Source organism: Ahaetulla prasina, chromosome 3 (assembly GCF_028640845.1).
Source record: "Ahaetulla prasina isolate Xishuangbanna chromosome 3, ASM2864084v1, whole genome shotgun sequence".
NCBI lineage: Eukaryota > Metazoa > Chordata > Lepidosauria > Squamata > Colubridae > Ahaetulla > Ahaetulla prasina.
The window spans coordinates 99,836,652-99,856,000 of NC_080541.1; the positions used below are offsets into that span (position 1 = coordinate 99,836,652).

Sequence of the window (19,349 nt, forward strand, 5' to 3'; positions counted from 1 at the left end):
GCCTATAATTAGAAGGCAGGTCTCCGGTGTCCTTTTTATAAGTGGGCATGATAATAACTAAGCCCCAGTCCTCTGGGATTTGCACAGTGCAGTCAATATAGGTAAACAGGTAAACAAAAATGGGAATCTACCAATCCATATTATTTAGTAATATTTTGTGTGTAACAATGTTGTTGCCTGAAGCTCTGCCAGGCTTTAACTCTTTTATAAGTCTTTTTATTTCAGCACCTGTGACTGGAACCCAGTTGGAGAGCAAGTTTATTTTGAGATCTAAATCAAATTTAAAACACTCTTGCTGTGAAGATGATGTTCTAAAATAGTTCTCCCACATAGATGCAAGTAAAAGGTAGAGAAAGATAGGAGCCTGTCAATTGGCTGGGCAGCTATCAGGTGCCAAATAGAATGGAATTTCTGGCTTGAGATACAGTTATCAATTGCTGCCAGAGAGCAGTGTTGGGTAAAAAAAAATAATCCTTGTATGATGAGAAGTGGATGTTGTGAATTCGTTATGATGATTAGTCAAAGAGTGTTCCAGTGAACCAGGTCAGTTTTCATTATGGCATAGCTAAGATAGAATGATATTAGTTTCTATGCAGTATTGACTGGAATTCAGCCTATATTACTTCAGCTGCTGTTGTCTTCCTTCTTCAGTGTAACATAAAAAGTAGCTACATGCTACTTAAAGTAGCTAACTACTTAATGGTTTTTTCCCCCTTTAGGATTGATTTCTTCCCCAGCAATAACCCTGCTTCTGTTAAAATGACAAGAGCCTATCCTAAATATTTTCCCAAAGACCTAATAAGGTGCTTTAATTAAAATTTAGCTGGCAATCTCTTTATAGCTGGCACAGCTTTAATCTTTCTGTGGTCTTTGGATAATCTTCTGTCTCTAGAAAACTGTATAAAGTAAAATACATTTCCTGCTTAGTCATTCTTCTCCTGAGTAGCTAACTCCTCATTGATGTTGAATTGTCCTGGAACCTGCTTCTTTTCAACAATCTCACTCTGCCTAATTCAATCTTAGCTTGCTAGCTGCTTTTCTTCTCTTGCTCTGTCATACTCCAGTACTGCTAATTTTCAGTGAGCTTCTTAATCTATTTCAGTTTCCCCCTGAGAAAGATGATGTTTGTAAAATCCTTTATGTATTCTTCTTTCAGCTATTTTGGAGACTCAAGTAATCAGCCATAAGTACAGTTTGTATGTCTGGGAGATCATGTTGTTTATCTTCTCCATTCTGTCACACAAGACATACATGCTTATTAAATGGACTTTTTTAATATCAAAATCTGGCAATGGCTAAATTTAAGAAAGAGATAGAGAGCTAATTCTGGCTGCACAAAACCAAGCCTTAAATGCATTCATAGTCAGAATTAAGATAGCAACAGATAGCAAATAATAGCTCCACAAAGAAGCTGAAGAAACAGTGGACCACCTGGTTTGCTGCTGCAAGAAGATCACACAGACTGACTACAAACAACGGCAAGACAAAATAGCAACAACAGTACATTGGAACATCTATAACAAATACCATTTGCCTGCAAGCAAGAACTAGCGGAGGCCACAAAATAGACAAAGTAATAGAAAATGAAAAGGCTAAAGTGCTCTGGAACTTTAGAATTCAAACAAACAAGCACCTGCCACCTAACAAAAAATACAGATGATGAATATGGCAGTACCTGGTGACAGCAGAATAGAAGAAAAGAAACAGGAGAAAATCACAAAATAAAAGACCTGCAAATAGAAATAGAATGACTATGAGAAAAAAAACTTTTGATAGTAAAGTCTACGAGTAAGTAGTAAACTAGTAAAGATAATATCAATAATAATAAGCACCTATTAAGCCATCCCATAACATTACCAGCATTAACAGAATCCCTATCAGTCAATTGCTAAATTTCTTGGAAAGAGCTTACAGCCTATGATGATAACTTTAATACCATCAATCAACAACATCTCCCTATACCAGGTTCTTGGGAAGGATTCGATAGGTGAATAAAAATGCCAAATCCAGTCTAAACATCTGGCTGACTGTGTGATGTAGCATAATAATTGTAAGTAGATCATATACTCAGCTCTGCAAGAAGATCACACAAATTGTTTATAAACAAAAACGTAACAGTCACCAAGGTGATTCACTGGAACACCTGTAAAAATTACTACATGTACTGGTCAAATAAAGGAGAAGCTACCCTCAAATCCAAAGAAGAATTAGACTCAAAAGGATTCTGATTCTGTTGCAGATTTACATATTTACAATTGAAAGAAAGGTTTAAATAAGATTTAAAAAGTTATGGATTTGACTTTGAAAAAAATGAATTGGAAATTGTACTGTGTGGTAATGTTCAACATATCATTGGCAAGGTTTATTAACTGCTATTGAGATCGAATTTAGAGAATGAATATGTGAAGCATTGCATGATACGGTGGGCAAAGAACTCTGGGTCTAATATAATGCTTGAATAATTGGAAAATATGTGGACAAACAATTTAAAATTTACATTAAACTATATCTTAATTTTTTTAAATAAAATGATATACTGGTATTTAACACCAAATAAACTGTCAAAAATATATAAAGATATTTCAAATGTATGTTGAAAATGTAAATGTAAAAAAGGAACTTTTTATCATCTTTAGTGGACCTGAGATATAGCAAAAAAAATAGTAATACTGGGATATGATTCATATTTAAATACAGAAGATTCTTAAAGTTAATATAAAAATAAAACCAGAGAGTTTTCATACAGAGTTAATGGACAAAGAGGTTGAAAAAATGGAAATTCATTGTTATATTATTATAATTATCTATGCACAGAAATGGAAAAATACAATGGGTAATTGTTTGGAAAAAAACTGATGTAACTAAGAGGTGGCTAAATTGATTGCCTTAATCAAGGAAAATAACACATTCAACTTTGTTTCTACTTTGAAACCACTTCTGGATTTTGTGCTTGAGATGGAAAAAAAATAGAACTTTGACTTTGGATTTTTCTGGTTAGATAGAAACCTCTGAGCAATAAATTATATTTCCAAGCAGAATTTTTACAAACATTTAACTTTGATTCCTTCTGGAAGAAGAGATGATTGAAGCTATATTGTTTTCTCTATTTTTTAACATTTCTTTTTAAATGTGAACAGAAGTACAGCAAAAAAACAACAGTTTTTTAAAAAAAACAGAAGTTGAACAGAAGGGTAAGATAACACTCTACTGTATCTTCATGAGAACCCTTAACGAAAAGGATCTTTGCTTCCCGAAGCTTGATCCCTCCCTATAGTCGCAAGAGAAAATCTTCTCCCCAAATGCCTGCTTTTTACAGATTCAGATTTCAAATATGTAATAGTGAGGACTAATTAGGGGGGAAAGAGTCCTGATAAAAATAACTCAGTTAAAATGGGAATCATGGGAGAGAATGCAATAAAGAGAATAAAAGTGCAGTGCAGGTGAGGTTTAGATGTGATGGTTCAACTTTCTGCTCAAATGAAGGAGTTCTCACAAATCTGTGATTCTATCTGCAGTTAATTATTTCATAACTTATGAATGCATGCATATTGACCCAGATGGGCAGGGCCCATTGATTATCGGGCTCTCTGTTTCAGTAATTATTTGACTACTGATCAGCTGCTCTCCATGGTGGCAATCACTGAGGTGTTGGTGCTAATTAGAATGTTGTGTATATATTAGTATAAGAACAGTTTAATTAAAAATATGGGACCATTGAGTTCTAACTCATAGGCAATATCAGCCTTGTTGCCCATGCAATGATCAGATGGGTAGGCTGGACAGGCAGTATAGTTAAGACAACTGAGCTGGCAGCTTTGGAAATGCATGCAGTCATGGAATTTAAACTAGATTGGTTAACTTAAGGACCTGACTATTTAAGGGCACATTTATTTCAGATATTGTGAAAGAAGTGTATTAGTGTATCATTACAGTAGCATAACAGAGACTATCATTAAATATTTCAGAGCCAGCTGTAGTTTACAATAATGAAAATACATTTCAAGAATGTATTCATAATATTTGTTATAACTGTTTTATTCAGACCCACATACATACAGAAACAAACACTCAGCTCAAATCAAATGTTCTTCAGTAGAAACGTAGTGCTTTTCCAGTATCTTTTCTGCTTTGAGGAAGAGATTATGGATAAAGCTCTTATGGCACTGACCTTAAAACCAGTTAAATGTTATGTGATGAAAGAGATAATCCCTAGCCATATGGACCAGCTTCACCCCTGAGATAAGGGAAGCCCCAACCCTCTCAGCTTTCCAGAAGACTGGGAAGGCCTGGTGCTTCCCCCCAGATCTGGAGCCAGGATTCTATTGAGCTCAATGTAGGTGAGATGCTATGATGCCTCACTTTACATATTATTCTTGTATTTTGTGGGAAAGAAATGAATATATGCATTATTATGATGATACGTGTATATAAATATACAATAACAGGAGCTGGTTTGGTGTTTTGCTTAAGGCATCAGGATAGAAACTGGGAAGTTTAACCCCATTTTAGGCAAAAAGCCAGCTAGCTGACCTTGGGTTAGTCACTTTCTCTCATGTCTCCTGGTTTCTAGCCTGATGCCTTTGACCAAAACACCAAACTAGCTCTCACTTTTTTAGTTAGAAATCATTTAATAAATAGGCTGTCATGTGATTTCAGTGCAAATCTTTTGAGGTCTCACTTGCAGTTTTTTATATTTTCTTTTGGAGTATAACTGGTCTTTGAACCTCATTTAAGTCACATTCAGAGAACAGAGCTTTATTACTTCAACATTTCCTTCACAGTAGGGTTACCAAATCTGAACTGACCATTTGATGGCAGCAGAGAATAAACACGTATCTCTTTGTTGCCATCATGTGTTCATTCAGATCTGCAACTTGGATCTGGTACCACTTTTTGAGAGCCCCCACTTCTTCCTCAGGATCTGCTCCTGGACATTTGAATAGAGGACATTTGAAAATGATAAGGTGATCTGCAGATAGAGCAGAAGTTATCAGATACCACCATTTCCTCAGAGAAATATAGGATTTATCTGGAATCCAAACCAATATACAACCTCCCAGAAATAAAAGAATACAGTAATCATTGAAATAAATATCAACTATTACACTCAACTATGATATATAGTCTCTGAAGACTTCAACAAATGCTGGTAATTTAGTGTCAATTCAAGCTTCAACCCAAAGTTTAAGAATACAGGTAGTCCTTGACTTACAACCACAATTGAGCCCAAATTTTCTATTGTTAAGTGAGACATTTATTAAATGAGTTTTGCCTCGTGTTACAACTTTTCTCGCCACAGTTGTTAAATGAATCACTGCAGGTGTTAAGCTAGTAACATGGTTGTTAAGTGAACCTCCCCATTGATTTTGCTTGTCAGAAGGTCAGAAAAGTTGGAACACCACAGGACACCGCAGGACATGTAACAGTCATAAATATGAGTAAGTTGCCAAGTGTCTGAATTTTGATCACATGACTATAGGGATGCTGCAACAGTCATAATTGTGAAAAACTGTCATAAGTCACTTTTTTCAGTGCTGTTGTAACTTTGAACAGTCACTAAACAAACATTTTTAAACCGAGGGCTACCTCTAGTCCAAATACTGCTATAATTTATACTTGTTTCCAAGCAAAACTAATTTTGGTAAATCAAATGTTAAAGTAAAATAGCTTTTGTCAACTATTTTAACAATTTCACTGTTATAAAATGCTCCAAATATTATTGTAACCATTATTAAGTGTCATCTCTTGTGCAAACATTTTTTTCTGATTTACGACCAAATTTAGACTGCTAGATACCTTCTGGGACACCTTGATAATGTTTATCAGTTTATTACAATACTGAAGATTTGTGATAAAGCAGTTAAGTTTCAGATTTAATGGTTTATAATAATCCCTCCAAGATTTCTGTCAATTTTAATGTATATTTTATGGTGTTTCTTTTTTTCTCTTTTTTTCCAGTTCAGCTGAAGAACAATTTCACTGGCAAACACAAGGTAAAGTTCAATTTTTCAGAATTCTGTGCTGAATCTACTTGCTCAAAGGCTCTTTTTCCATGACTTATTCTCAGATTGTGTTTTTTCATGGATCTACAAAATCTTGAACAGAAAAAGTTCAAAAAGTATTTTTCAGTAGTGCTTAAATGTTTGTGAACCCTTTTGAATGTTTAATATGTATGCGTTAGGTAAAGGTAAAGGTATGTGCTAGTCATTTCTGGCTGTAGTGGCGGTGCTCATTTCCGTTTCAAAGCCGAAGAGCCAGCGCTGTCCAAAGATATCTCTGTGGTCAGGTGGCCAGCATGACTAAATGCCGAAGGCGCACGGAGCACTGTTACCTTCCCAAAAATTCTTCTGCTTGCATTTTTATGTGGTTTCGAACTCCTAGGTTGGCAGAAGCTGGGGCAAGTAATGAGAGCTCACTCCGTTATGCGGTGCTAGGGATTCAAACCACTGAACTGCCAACCTTCTGATCAACAAGCTCAGCGTCTTAGTCATGGAGCCACCACATCCCTTATATGTATAGATTGATATGACTTAAAACATGATCTGATTTCCACACAAGTCCTAAAACTAGATAAAGAGAACCCACATGCTTATTTGACTCATTTGTTTAATTGATTTTCTTCATCCAGTTTTAGGATTTATATACAGAACCAGTAACATTTTAGATCTTTATTTATTCAGGCATATTGAAAATTTGAAAGGGTCCCCAAGCTTTTAAGCAGCATTGTATGTTGAGAATGACTTCTGGGTTCTAGTTTTTGTAGTGAACTACTTACCACTTCCTGTATGTGAACAGAATGCAAACCAGTTGTAACTGAAATAAATTGAAGAACAAATTTTCTTTATTTGCACAACATCCCTACATGTTAGAATGGGCAATTGGTAAACTCCTAACTCCATTTTTGCAGCGAAGATCACACTATTGAAATGTGATGATGAACTTTTGATTTACAGCAACAGTTTCAGTTGCTTGAAAAAAATAGTAATAATATAGATTTTCTATAACTTGCTGATAGGGTTAATGCAGATGTTTTTCAAATTCAAATATTTAATTAAAACATACAGGGAAAGTGGAATGAAAATTATGCTCGAGCCCTCCAGTGACATTACTGGTTATCACCATGTTTCCCTCAACACTGTCAAACTAGTTATTAAGTCTGCATTACTATTAATCTTCTCATCATTTCTATCACCATCTCCTCCCATTTATGACTGTATGACTGTAACCTTGTTGCTGGTATCCTTATGATTTATATTGACTGTTTCCTAATATGATTTGATTGCTTATTTGTTCCCTATGACTATTATTAAGTGTTGTACTTATGATTCTTGACGAATGTTTCTTTTCTTTTATGTACACTGAGAGCGTATACACCAAGACAAATTCCTTGTGTGTCCAATCACACTTGGCCAATAAAGAATTCTATTCTATTTTATTCTATTTCCTAGTGAGGAAAAGAAAATTTTAATTCCAGTCCACTGAAATTATTATCTTTAGTATTCTTAAATTGCTAGTAGCAGTTCAAGCAGTTATGGAATTGGTACTGAAGAGATCTGATAGTTTAATCAATTTGGTTTTTTAAAGGTTCTTATCTTCAGTTTTCCAAATTTTTCTTTATGTCTTTCCAGATATTTGAAATATTTAAAATAGCATTTTGTTACAGATGGTCAAAAGGATATAGAAGATGAGCTTACAACTGGTCTTGAACTTGTGGACTCTTGTATTAGATCTCTACAAGAATCAGGAATACTTGATCCGCAGGACTATTCAACTAGTGAAAGTAAGTTTCTCAAGAACGGTTGTTGTTGTAGCCTACCTCTAATTAAAATTGTTCAGTCTGTTCAGAAAAACATGATGCTTTTAAGATAAAAGGCCTCAGGGCTATTAAAGATCTTTTTTATATAATCTTGAATATTTAAAAGCTTGTGGTATTCACTGAGCCATTGCTTATGTATATATGTACAATAATCATCACTCTTGTTTTAGAGCCTTTTTATAAAGCACACCAAAAACAGCATGGGATTTCTTTATGTACAGATAGTTTACAGGAGGAATGTGTAGAAAAGGAAAAAGCACCAAGGATTTAGAAACATTATTTATTTCGGTAAGTCAAGATGATTAGCTTTTCTCCTCTATCAAAACATTGAATTAAATTTTCAGAAGATTTTATTCCACATGGATAATATGTGATCATTAGGGAGTTGGCTCCTTATTAAAACATTAATTTATAATAAGAATTCATAAATAACCATTGTTTACCATGCTGCTTTTGAACTTCACTGATTCCAGTTAAATCTGGTACTTTATTGCAATTGCCATGAGTTTACAACAACTGCAGTAGGGAGAATCTGAAGATATTATCAGATCCATCCTTCCTTCCTTCCTTCCTTCCTTCCTTCTTCAAATACTTCTTACTGATTGGAAAATAGAGCCTAAATATATAACTCCAATACAACATTTTTTAAGGACCATTTTCCCCCTATTTTTCTGTTTTAATTATTATCTATGCTGGTATTGACATTCCTCTTTCCTGCTACCTGATTAGCAGAATGTACAGAAAGATTGGCCAACCATATTTTATCATAGTAAGATCAATGTGATTTGTCTGTTGTTCAATGTGTCATGAAATTCAGAAAATTAATTTAGTAAGTTATGTCAAAGTAATCATTCTAAGTGTGGCTTGCAAATGGAGCTACATAGGAAAAGGACAGAGGCTACTCATCAGACTTGGCATCCAAATATAAATAGAAAAAAGGTATTTTGTTGAGCTTTTGCTTTCCTCTACTCTATCTTCTCTTTTTAAATTTTATATGAGTGTGAATTGTTTAGAATATATTGGTATTCTTTACATTCAAATCTCTTTAAGATAGTTTTATATAAAAAGTAGGATGGTGATGGTGCTGCTGCTAAAAGCCTGGTCTCTGAATCAGATAGGAGCAGAAAAGTGACTATATGACAATCTACTCTGTTCTCTAATCCTTCTCCAATACATGTACAAGTTTCTAATAAAAGTTGGAGGCCAAGTAGCAATGTAATTTCCCTGTGCTCCTTTGTGCAACAAAGTGATGCTGCAGTTTAAATGCTAACTACCTGACTTTAAAAGACTTCTCTTCAGTTCTGCATATCCTGGGATATTTTGTGTTGTACATGTTGGACTATATTTATTTAAAGCTAAGCAAGCCTGACCAATTATCAGAGATGATGAGAACCAGTACAGTAATCAAGTAGTTCTGCAGAGCTAGACAGCAGAGCAAAGCATATATGTTATGTGAGCATAAATGTTTTCTAAGCAAGTTTCCACAGAGTGAATGAGTTATCAACCACAATGCTCAGACTTTTCTTTTTTCTTTGACCTCTAGATATGTGCATGTGCTTATATACATCTTTCTAAGTTTTAGCAATCCAGCTTTATTAGTTTCACAGAAAATAAAAGGTTTATAAGGAGGCATATAGTATCAGCTTGAACATCTTACAATCCAATTTGTTTACAGGGCATTCCTTTTCACAAGAGAAGGAGAATTTAGGAATTGCTACAGAATATAGGACTTTTCATTTAACAATGCTCAAAATGTAGCATTATATAGATGTTTTACTTTAATTATGATAATTATGATCATAATTAGTTAATTATGATTGGAAATTTTTATCAGGTGATTGAATCTTTATTCAGTTGAAATGCTACTCCACTGGATTTCCGAGTGGAGAAAAATGGTGAACTTGTATGTATCCAAAAAGCAGAAATGATGTTGAAGTGAAGACTGCTGACCAAGCGGTGACTTACTTCAGCAGAGTTTCTCTGGATAAAGAGAGGCCAAGAGATCACTAACATAGGATTCTTATGAGTAAACCTGCAGGATCCAGAGGGAACCTGCTGGTGACCCATAGGTAACCATAGAGTAGCTTGCTAAAGGACACTAATTCACCCAAACTCTACTTTCTAAAACACATTTTCATTACAATCAATAACCTACAGAGAACTTTGTCTGGGGTGTGGCTAAAGTGAAATGCAAAGAAACAGCTATAAGGATTTTAAAATAATTAACAGCAAAAAGCTTACCAAGATTTTCAACCATGAAAATTCAAAACAAAGGGATTCAATCAAATTTGGAAAATGGTTTATTTTAAAGTTCTTTTGAATTAAATAAATTTGAAAAACTTTTAAGAAGTTTTGGGAAAAATAAAAATTTTGGGAATTGAGACAGAAACAATAAACCAAGAGATGAAAAATGAACTACCTGGAGTTGTTAAAGTCTTAACAATTTTTTGGGAATAAGATGAAGATGGCATGGATTCAAAAGTGGATAAATACTGTACACTTTGTCAAGAAGTAGATAAAAGGCCAGGTTTTACAACAACCATCAGAGAAAAGCACACACTTCACTGAAAAATAGAAAAACAACAGAAAAAGGCACCATTCCAATGAGATAAATTGGAAAGAGTGATTATAACTACTATCTATTGGGATGACTAGGGATAAAACAAGTACTTTTAAACAAGAAGACTGGAAACTTTTAATGGACTTTTTATTGAAATTGGATAAAAAATGACTTGGTAATTTTTAGATTTGCTGATTAAAAATTATTGAATATGGAAAGAAGATCTCAAAGAATATGACGTATGTTTCTTTTGATCTTAAGATGAGACTAATTCAACAAAATATTTGAATATTAACTTAGTTCAGTGACGATCCAAGAAAATTTCAGCAGGTTTTGATGGTTGGCTATATAAATAAGTAAGCTGGCTATTGATTTACTTATATTAGAAGTATAAAGCAGGTGAGTTAACTATCATATGATATGGACTTTTACTATTTCCCCACTTGCACTTGCTATCCAATGTTAGTTAACATGGTGCTACAGAGATACATACAGTTTAAAAATATTGTTTCAGGGGAAGCTTGGAATCAACTTTCCAGTGGAGGTAATGGATCAATCATCAGTAACTGAGTTTAAACATGTCTGTGATAAACATGTTTTTCAACTAACAAAATAATAAAACAAAACAAACAAAACAAAATAGTAACCAAATGACAGCAGTATGGTTTGTTGTTCAGAATAGCTTCATAACTAATTTGGCTATATCTAGCTTAGATACATTCATTTTTAATGAAGGTTGTTATTTCATTTTTGAAAGTAGATATATTCATAATGAATAAGGCTATAAATGGTTATTAGTTATGATGACTCTACATCAGCAGTACTGGAACCAATTTGTCTCCTAATTTCAGTTGAAGAGGACATACTCTTAAAACATGTAATCCAACAGAGTCAATTTTCATGTGTTGTGTGTGTACGTATAATGTACTGTATGTGTGTGTGATTGCATTTACTTAAGTAATTTATTTATTTATTTGTCAAACACAACAATATATATAAGTATAAGCATGAAATAACCATAAGAATTGGATACAACCAAAGGGAACATTAGGACAGGAACGGTAGGCACGCTGGTGCTCTTATGCATGCCCCTTACAGACCTCTTAGGAATGGGGTGAGGTCAACAGTAGATACTTTTTGGTTAAAGCTTTGGGGATTTTGGGAAGAGACAACGGAGTCTGGTAGTGCATTCCAGGCATTAACAACTCTGTTACTGAAGTCATATTTTCTACAATCAAGATTGGAGCGGTTCACTTTAAGTTTAAATCTATTGTGTGCTCGTGTATTGTTGTAGTTGAAGCTGAAGTAGTCTTTGACAGGAAGGACATCGTAGCAGATGATTTTATGAGTTATACTCAGGTCATGCCAAAGGCGGCGGAGTTCTAAATTTTCTAAACCCAGGATTTCATTTTATGCCTTCTGGTGGCATAAGGTATTTTGTTGTGATCAGAGGAGTGGAGAACTCTTCTTGTAAAATATTTCTGGACACGCTTAATTGTATTAATGTCCGAAATGAAGTGTGAGTTCCAGACAGGCGAGCTGTACTCGAGAATTGTTCTAGCAAATGTTTTGTATGTTCTGGTTAGTAGTGTAATCTTTCTGGAGAAGAAGCTACGCAAGATTAGGTTTACAACTCTTAAAGCTTTTTTGGCAATGTAGTTGCAGTGGGCTTTGGCATGTAGATCATGTGATATGAAAACTCCAAGGTCTTTGACGGAGTGAGGGTCATCTAAAAGGTCATGTCCATCAAGCTTGTATTTAGTGTTCAGATTCTTTTTTCCAATGTGTAAGACAGAGCATTTGTTGGTTGAGATTTGGAGTTGCCAAATTTTTGACCATTCCAACACAAAGTCAAGGTCTTTTTGAAGGGTAGTCGCATTGTTGGTAGTGTTAAACAGTTTAACATCATCGGCGAAGAGAACACAGTTACTTATAATGTGGTCACAGAGGTCATTAATGTATAGTATGAAGAGTGTTGGTCCTAGAACCCTGCCTTGGAGGACACCGCTATTAACAGGAGCAGGATTTGATAGGGCACTGCCTATTTTGACCACTTTTTGCCTATTTGACAGGAACGTAGTTATACAATTATGGAGGGGTCCGGAGATGCCGTAGGATTTTAGTTTTAGAAGACGTTTGTCATGTACCACTGCGTCAAAAGCTTTACAGAAGTCTATTTAAATTGCATCTATTGCTTTGCCCTGATCAAAATTTGTAGTCCATATGTTTTTGCAGTGAAGAAGTTGTAAATTAATTAATTTTTTCCTGAAACCAAATTGTTTATTAGAGAGCAGGTTGTTTGTTTCTAGGCGGAGGGTGATGGATTGGTTGATGATTGAAACTGAGAAAACCTATAGATAAATACAGCTTTATGTGACAACTGCATAAATATGGAGAACTGTTCCATTAAATTGTAGGAAACAAGGAACAGTTTCTGTCTCTTTCAAACTGTGACTTTAAAATAAATACTGGAGATATGCATTTCTCTGTAGTTATAGTTATAAACATCAAATATGCTATATTATCTCTCATAATAATATGAGAATCTCCATTTATGCAGCATGAAACATCATTAAACTATTTTCACTTTGTTAACAGTCTGCTTTCTGCAATTCCCCAATGAAAAATAACACCTTTTTTATAGAATCGACAACATAAGCAGGCATTTGCTTACGAAAATATTTGGTTCTTGATTTTTCAGATCTGTTTCTTCTATCTGTCACTTCCTCTTAAAGCATGATTAAATCTACATGACATATTTAGGTGCATAAAAACCAATTCAATCAAAATCTCCATTTAAAAAAAAAAACCTACCTATCAGATGGTTGAACAAGTAAAATAAGAATAAATCTGGCATCCCAAACTGGCAGTTTATCAGTGAGAGTTAGTTTGTTATAATCTAGCAAGGTAACCTTATTCTGCTGATCTTGACAGCATCTTGAAACCAAGTGAGGAATATTTTAATCCCACTGAGAATAATCTGTCTGATTTCAAGAAAAGGAACCCTGAAGGTTGATTGAATAGAAAGATAAAAAGAAATTAATTAGAAGGTTTAAACATATGTTACAGTATGTTAAACCTGGTGTATTACAAGTGTTAATTGTAATGCAATTAACAATGCTAATGCTACTATCTTAATATCGACATTTATATGTCAGATACTATCTGTTTGTATTTTATATTTACCATTTTGCCTCAAGAAAAATTAAAACGCTCATGAAAAATTTAACACAAGAAACATAACAATAACCATATAATAATTAAATTCTTTTATTGCTTGATTAATTGATTGCATTAATACAAAAGCATTGATTAAAATATCATTTTGACTGAAATTTCTGGTGATCTTCTGATTTTCCATGTGAGATTTTCCCCAAGAGAATTAGGAAATAGTTTTTCAATTCCACTTGTTGACCCCTGGACCTCTACCGTGTGGGGTGCTTCAGCATTGCACTTCTTCAAATTCTAACTGACATCATTAAGAGAGGTCACCCAGTGACACATTTTCAGGTGTAGCCAGGCACTAATGCGGTCACAATATTGGACTAGTGTCTGAAGGCTGTAAAGATTAGATGGGATTGAATCCTAGCAAGGAGTGACTCTGACTCAATCCTAGCAAGGTGTGACTCTGAGTTTTTGGTCTTCACAGATCTGATAAGGTGTCCTTTCTGACTTTTGCTGGGATAGCCCTCCCCTGAACAGAGCTGCTATGCAATTGGGGGGAGTCACCTTCACACAGATTCATCTTACTTTGGGGTGGGTAAGGCTTGCTCAGTCACTTACATTCTGGTTATCTTCCACATGGTGTCAGACCTGGTTATTTTAACACTCTGTACATGGCACTACTCTTGAAGGCCTTCCATATAAAAATGTCTTGGAGAACTATGCAAGTTTACCATATATTCGTGCCTGGTTCAGCAAGTGGCAGCCCAGGTTAATTATAAGGATATACTGCAGTATATTCATACTACACCACTACTACAACAGTTGCATTGACCATTATTTAGTTTCTGGGTACAATTCACGTTTTTGTTTTTCAACTTTAAAGTGTATGATTCATGGCCTGGATATCTCCAATCCAGGATCGAATATGGCTGCCTGATATGATCAGGAGAGAATACTTGCAAAAAAAGGATGCCTTTGCAGGTTATTTACACCAAGCCCACTATTAAGGCTTAGGTGATGACCCCTTCCTGTGGAACAACTTCTGAAACATAGTAAAAACATAGTTCTTAAAGGAGAGGATTTGTGGACAATTGAAAATTGTTCAGCTTCTGAAAGGTAGGATTAGATTGGGGACTAATGGATATATTGTTTTGTTAGGGTTTAATCTTATATTGGTTGCATAGGCTGCTCAGGACCTATGAGAATTGAGAGGCATAGAAATGAAATCATCATTATTGTCATCATCCATATAGCACTTCAGCGTACCCAAATCTTTAGGATACTCTCAGAAATAGCTCTGTTCAAAAACAGATTTATGAACAGTGCTTACTTATGTGTCTATTTCATGTGTTTCCATTTTTCCTGTTCCATCCCATCCCTTTGCCATTTTTTACCATTTATGAGAATCTATAGAAAAAAATCTATAAAGAGAAGCATATGCAATATGTACTATAAAGAGATATCATGTAACAGTCAAGTAAATAACATAGAGTGCTCAGATATATACAAGCATTAGCAAAGTATTGTGTAATTATGCTTACTAGATCTAAAAGTAATTACTGCATGAGAGACAGTGCAATTTAGGGAACTGAATTAATCATGTATTTATCTGGTAATTATATAGTATCTTGTAAATAACCTGACATTACATTATAATTACCATCTGAAAAAAGCTAATTTAAAAGAAAGGAAGAAAAAAGGACAAAATTTTTAGCTCAAGAAAAAGAGGATATGTATTTATTTCTTTGAAATCTATACAATCCCTTCAAAGCACATTTTTTCCAGTCAACTTTTTGGAAGGGTACAAAAATCAAAGGCAATCTGAACCAAAGAAACACAAAATGTAACTTCTTGGCAAGCTTACCCAGCAAATGACCTTTTCTAGTGATCATGATTGGTACTGAGCTTAATGAACTATATGATGAATACTTAGTCTAATGATGTATATACAGTCCATCTGAACACACAGGTGCATGGAAATACACCAGCATACTACAGTGGATAAAAGCAATGATATGCCAAAGACCAGAAGATCATCTAAGTATTATAAATGAATAAAAACATCAAGATTCAGGACATGAAATTCCATAATCAAGAACTGTCCAAGAACAGCTGACCCCTCTCCAATTTTTTTCTAAAATTGTAACAATCTTACATGACAACATTGATGAGAACCAACTGATCAGAATCAACATTTCAGGATTAAAAAATAGAACATGAAGATGAGCACTGGCCCCGTATATGTTAGTTAATTGAAGTGTGTGACTATGAAAAATGTAAGAGTTTCTCATTCTATAGTTTACCATTTTGTTTGCTGCTTTTTAATCTGCTATTTTTCCCATTAGAATAGAATAGAATAGAATAGAATAGATTTTTTTTTATTGGCCAAGTGTGATTGGACACACAAGGAATTTGTCTTGGTGCATATGCTCTCAGTGTACATAAAAGAAAAGATACCTTCATCGAGGTACAACATTTACAACACAAATGATGGTCAATATATCAATATAAATCATAAGGATTACCAGCAACAAAGTTACAGTCATACAGACATAAGTGGAAAGAGATTGGTGATGGGAACGATGAGAAGATTAATAGTAGTGCAGATTTAGTAAATAGTTTGACAGTGTTGAAGGAATTATTTGTTTAGCAGAGTGATGGCGTTCGGGAAAAAACTGTTCTTGTGTCTAGTTGTTGTGGTGTGCAGTGCTCTATAGCGTCGTTTTGAGGGTAGGAGTTGAAACAGTTTATGTCCAGGATGTGAGGGGTCTGTAAATATTTTCACGGCCCTCTTTTTGATTCGTGCAGTACACAGGTCCTCAATGAAAGGCAGGTTGATAGCAATTATTTTTTCTGCAGTTCTAATTATCCTCTGAAGTCTGTGTCTTTCTTGTTGGGTTGCAAAACCGAACCAGACAGTTATATAGGTGCAAATGACCATTTCTATTCTTGATTGAGAAATATATAATTGAGAAATGCATTCAAGGGATAATTATATTCAAGCTTGGATTCAATAAATCTGTACGTTCATTATTGGGTAGTAAACATGATCTTATACCTAAAATATGATCAATAATTGTAATAATGTTTTCAAACAAAATAACAAGAGGAAGTTAATAAAATAATAACAATATTGGTTAGCATTTATGTAAACTAACCATATTTTTTTATATATACAGTAATAGATAAAATAATTGCTTCTGATAAACATATGGAAGAGACTCTAAGTTCTTAAGATATCATAAATAAATATAATGTATATTTTCCTAAGAGTATTGCACTATTTTGTACCCCTAACAGAATCCTTATAATGCGTTTTGGACTCATTATATCTTTATTATTTATTGATTGCTAATTGTATATTCTACCTTCCCTTCAGGTGCTCAAGACAGTTTCATTTTATTCTTATAACAGCAGTTCTATGAAGTAGACTGAGGAGAGGGAGGAAGGAAGAGGAAGGAAGAAGGGGAGGGGGGAGGAACAGGGAGGGGGGAGAGAGGAAGAGAGGGAGGGAGGGAGAGAGAGAGCGGGAGAGACCCCAATTCATCCAGTGTTTTTAAAGGTGGCCTGGAACCTTGATTTTCTTAGTCATAATCCAATATTTTAACCACTAGACCACACTGGTTGCTGCTGCTTTATTTTTGGCCCAATTTAAATGACTGATGTCTTTCAAACTTTTGAACCAAAACAGATTGTTTTATAATGCAGCACTCTCCAAATTGTAACTATCTACATCTCTAGATATTCTTAGAGGTCTTTCTCCATCAAGTTGGATGGATGTTTGTTAGAGAGATAATCCTTTGGATTATGGCCCTTGGTTGGGCAACAAACTTTCCAAAGAGGCTTATCAGGTTTGGGGATTGGGGGCCTAACAGTAATCTTATAGCAGTTATTATAGCTGCTTTTCAATATGAAAATCCCATTGGTAAAATATTTTGAATGGTTAGGGCAGAAATCTACATCAGAGAGCTCTAGGTCATTATTGGAGTCATCCAGTACTCTCTCTTCAAAAGTTCCATATTATCACACTTACAGGATTATTTCTACAATGGTTTAACATTGAGGGTTCCTTTGCAAGCTTTTTCTCTGCCTACAGATTGAGTTGCCTCTTATAAAAATGCTGCTTAGGCCAGTGGCACCCAATCTTTTAGTCACCAGGGACTAGTTTCATGGTCGGATTTAACATTGCTTCCTCCAAAATTTACTTTCCTTGGAAATAGAGGTGGAAGGAGTAATTCAACACTATTTTAATATATTTCTTTTCTTATTTGATTTTGCCCTATAACTATTTCATTTCCCCACTGGTCATTTATTTTTGCCAATTAGATTTAGTAGAACAACATTTTTAAGCACCCAAATATTCTCTTATCTTTTGGAAAATAATAAAATGAAAATGTTTAAATTAAACATGCTGTAGTGTAATGTTATTTCTGACATTACATGATACAGAAATCAGAAAAAAGGTAATTGATCATTCCAATTGTTTTTGTGAAAATATTTGCTTTTCCTTTCACTGATACTTGAAATTATTTTCAATACAGGGCCCAGCCTTCTATCCCAGAGTGCACTTCAGCTCAATTCCAAATCGGAAGGATCTTTCCAATATCCATCAAGCTACCATAGCAACCAAACCCTAGCCCTTGGAGAAGGAACAGCATCCCAGCTCCCAGCCCGCAGCAGTCAAGCTAGAGCTTCTCTACAGAACTATGGTCAGGTATGTTTCGAGAAACCATCAAACTCATTTATATTAATTAATGTTAAGATTATTCAACATTATTTTGACTGAAAATATTTTACACACATAAACAAAGTTCACTTATATATTAAAGAGTGTGCTTCTAATTTAGCACGACATAATTAATAAAATCAAGCTAACAAATAAACAAGCACTTACTGAGGTGCAGGGGCTGTGGAGAAAGTGAAGGCTTTCTCTGAATTAGCCCCTACTTTATGAAATCTCTCCTTCCAGAAGTAAATGTAACTCACACCCTTCTGGCCTTTCAAAAGTACACCTTTATTTCATTGCGCTTTTGGACGAATGTTGAATACTGGTGCTATGATGCTTTTGTTTTTTCAATATAAATATTGTTATATTACTTGTTTGGTGTTTTATTGGTCCCAACCTTGGATCCATTGAACGTGAGGTAGCATAGAGAGGTCCTAAAATAAATAAACATTTGTTTAGAAACTTGTGATCGTATAATTTACCTTTTAAGTTATACAACTCTGAAATTCTGTGGGGTTTTAAAAATACAGTTATACAAAATTCTGAAAATTAGAACTGTATAAAAGTTTTTTCATTTTTATGTTTGGCTTGTACATCGACTTGAGATTTACATTATCCCGACATCCAGAAGTGCCCAATACACAAATTTCAGAATGCAAACTATTGGGTGCTGCATATGATTCATATTTGCTGTGCCATATAATGCTGAATTCTGCATATTTAGTTTTAATTGTGGCTTAATTATGCAACCATTAAGCTGTTATTGCATCAGGATCTTTTGTATTTCTTTTCTTCTTTTATCCATTTCAGAACAGCATTTTTAGGGATACTAATATGAAACAGCAAAACTGTAGCACATTTTTATAGTCATATTTTGTCTGCTTATTTTGAAAAACAATGTTGCCTTCTAAGATTATATAGAAAGCTTGAGAATATTTTGGCAAAATAAAGATCCCCATTTGCAAAATATGTAGAACATGGCCCTAGCATTTCCTAACGATTCTGGACATAGTGGCACATTCTGCATTTTGAGAAACAGCTATGGGCATTATCATAAAACCACTGCAACAAAGAACATGCCA

At 34.4% G+C, this 19,349-nt stretch overlaps 1 protein-coding gene across 1 annotated transcript in view; it reads left to right on the forward strand.

Annotated features, from left to right (window-relative positions):
• CTNND2 (catenin delta 2) overlaps nt 1-19,349 on the forward strand; it is a 546,840-nt gene that overhangs the window by 235,961 nt on the left and 291,530 nt on the right. Inside the window, exons 4-6 of the mRNA XM_058176992.1 lie at nt 5,959-5,993; nt 7,664-7,780; nt 18,083-18,255. Coding sequence (XP_058032975.1) covers nt 5,959-5,993; nt 7,664-7,780; nt 18,083-18,255 — 325 coding nt within the window. The remainder of the gene's footprint in view (nt 1-5,958; nt 5,994-7,663; nt 7,781-18,082; nt 18,256-19,349) is intronic.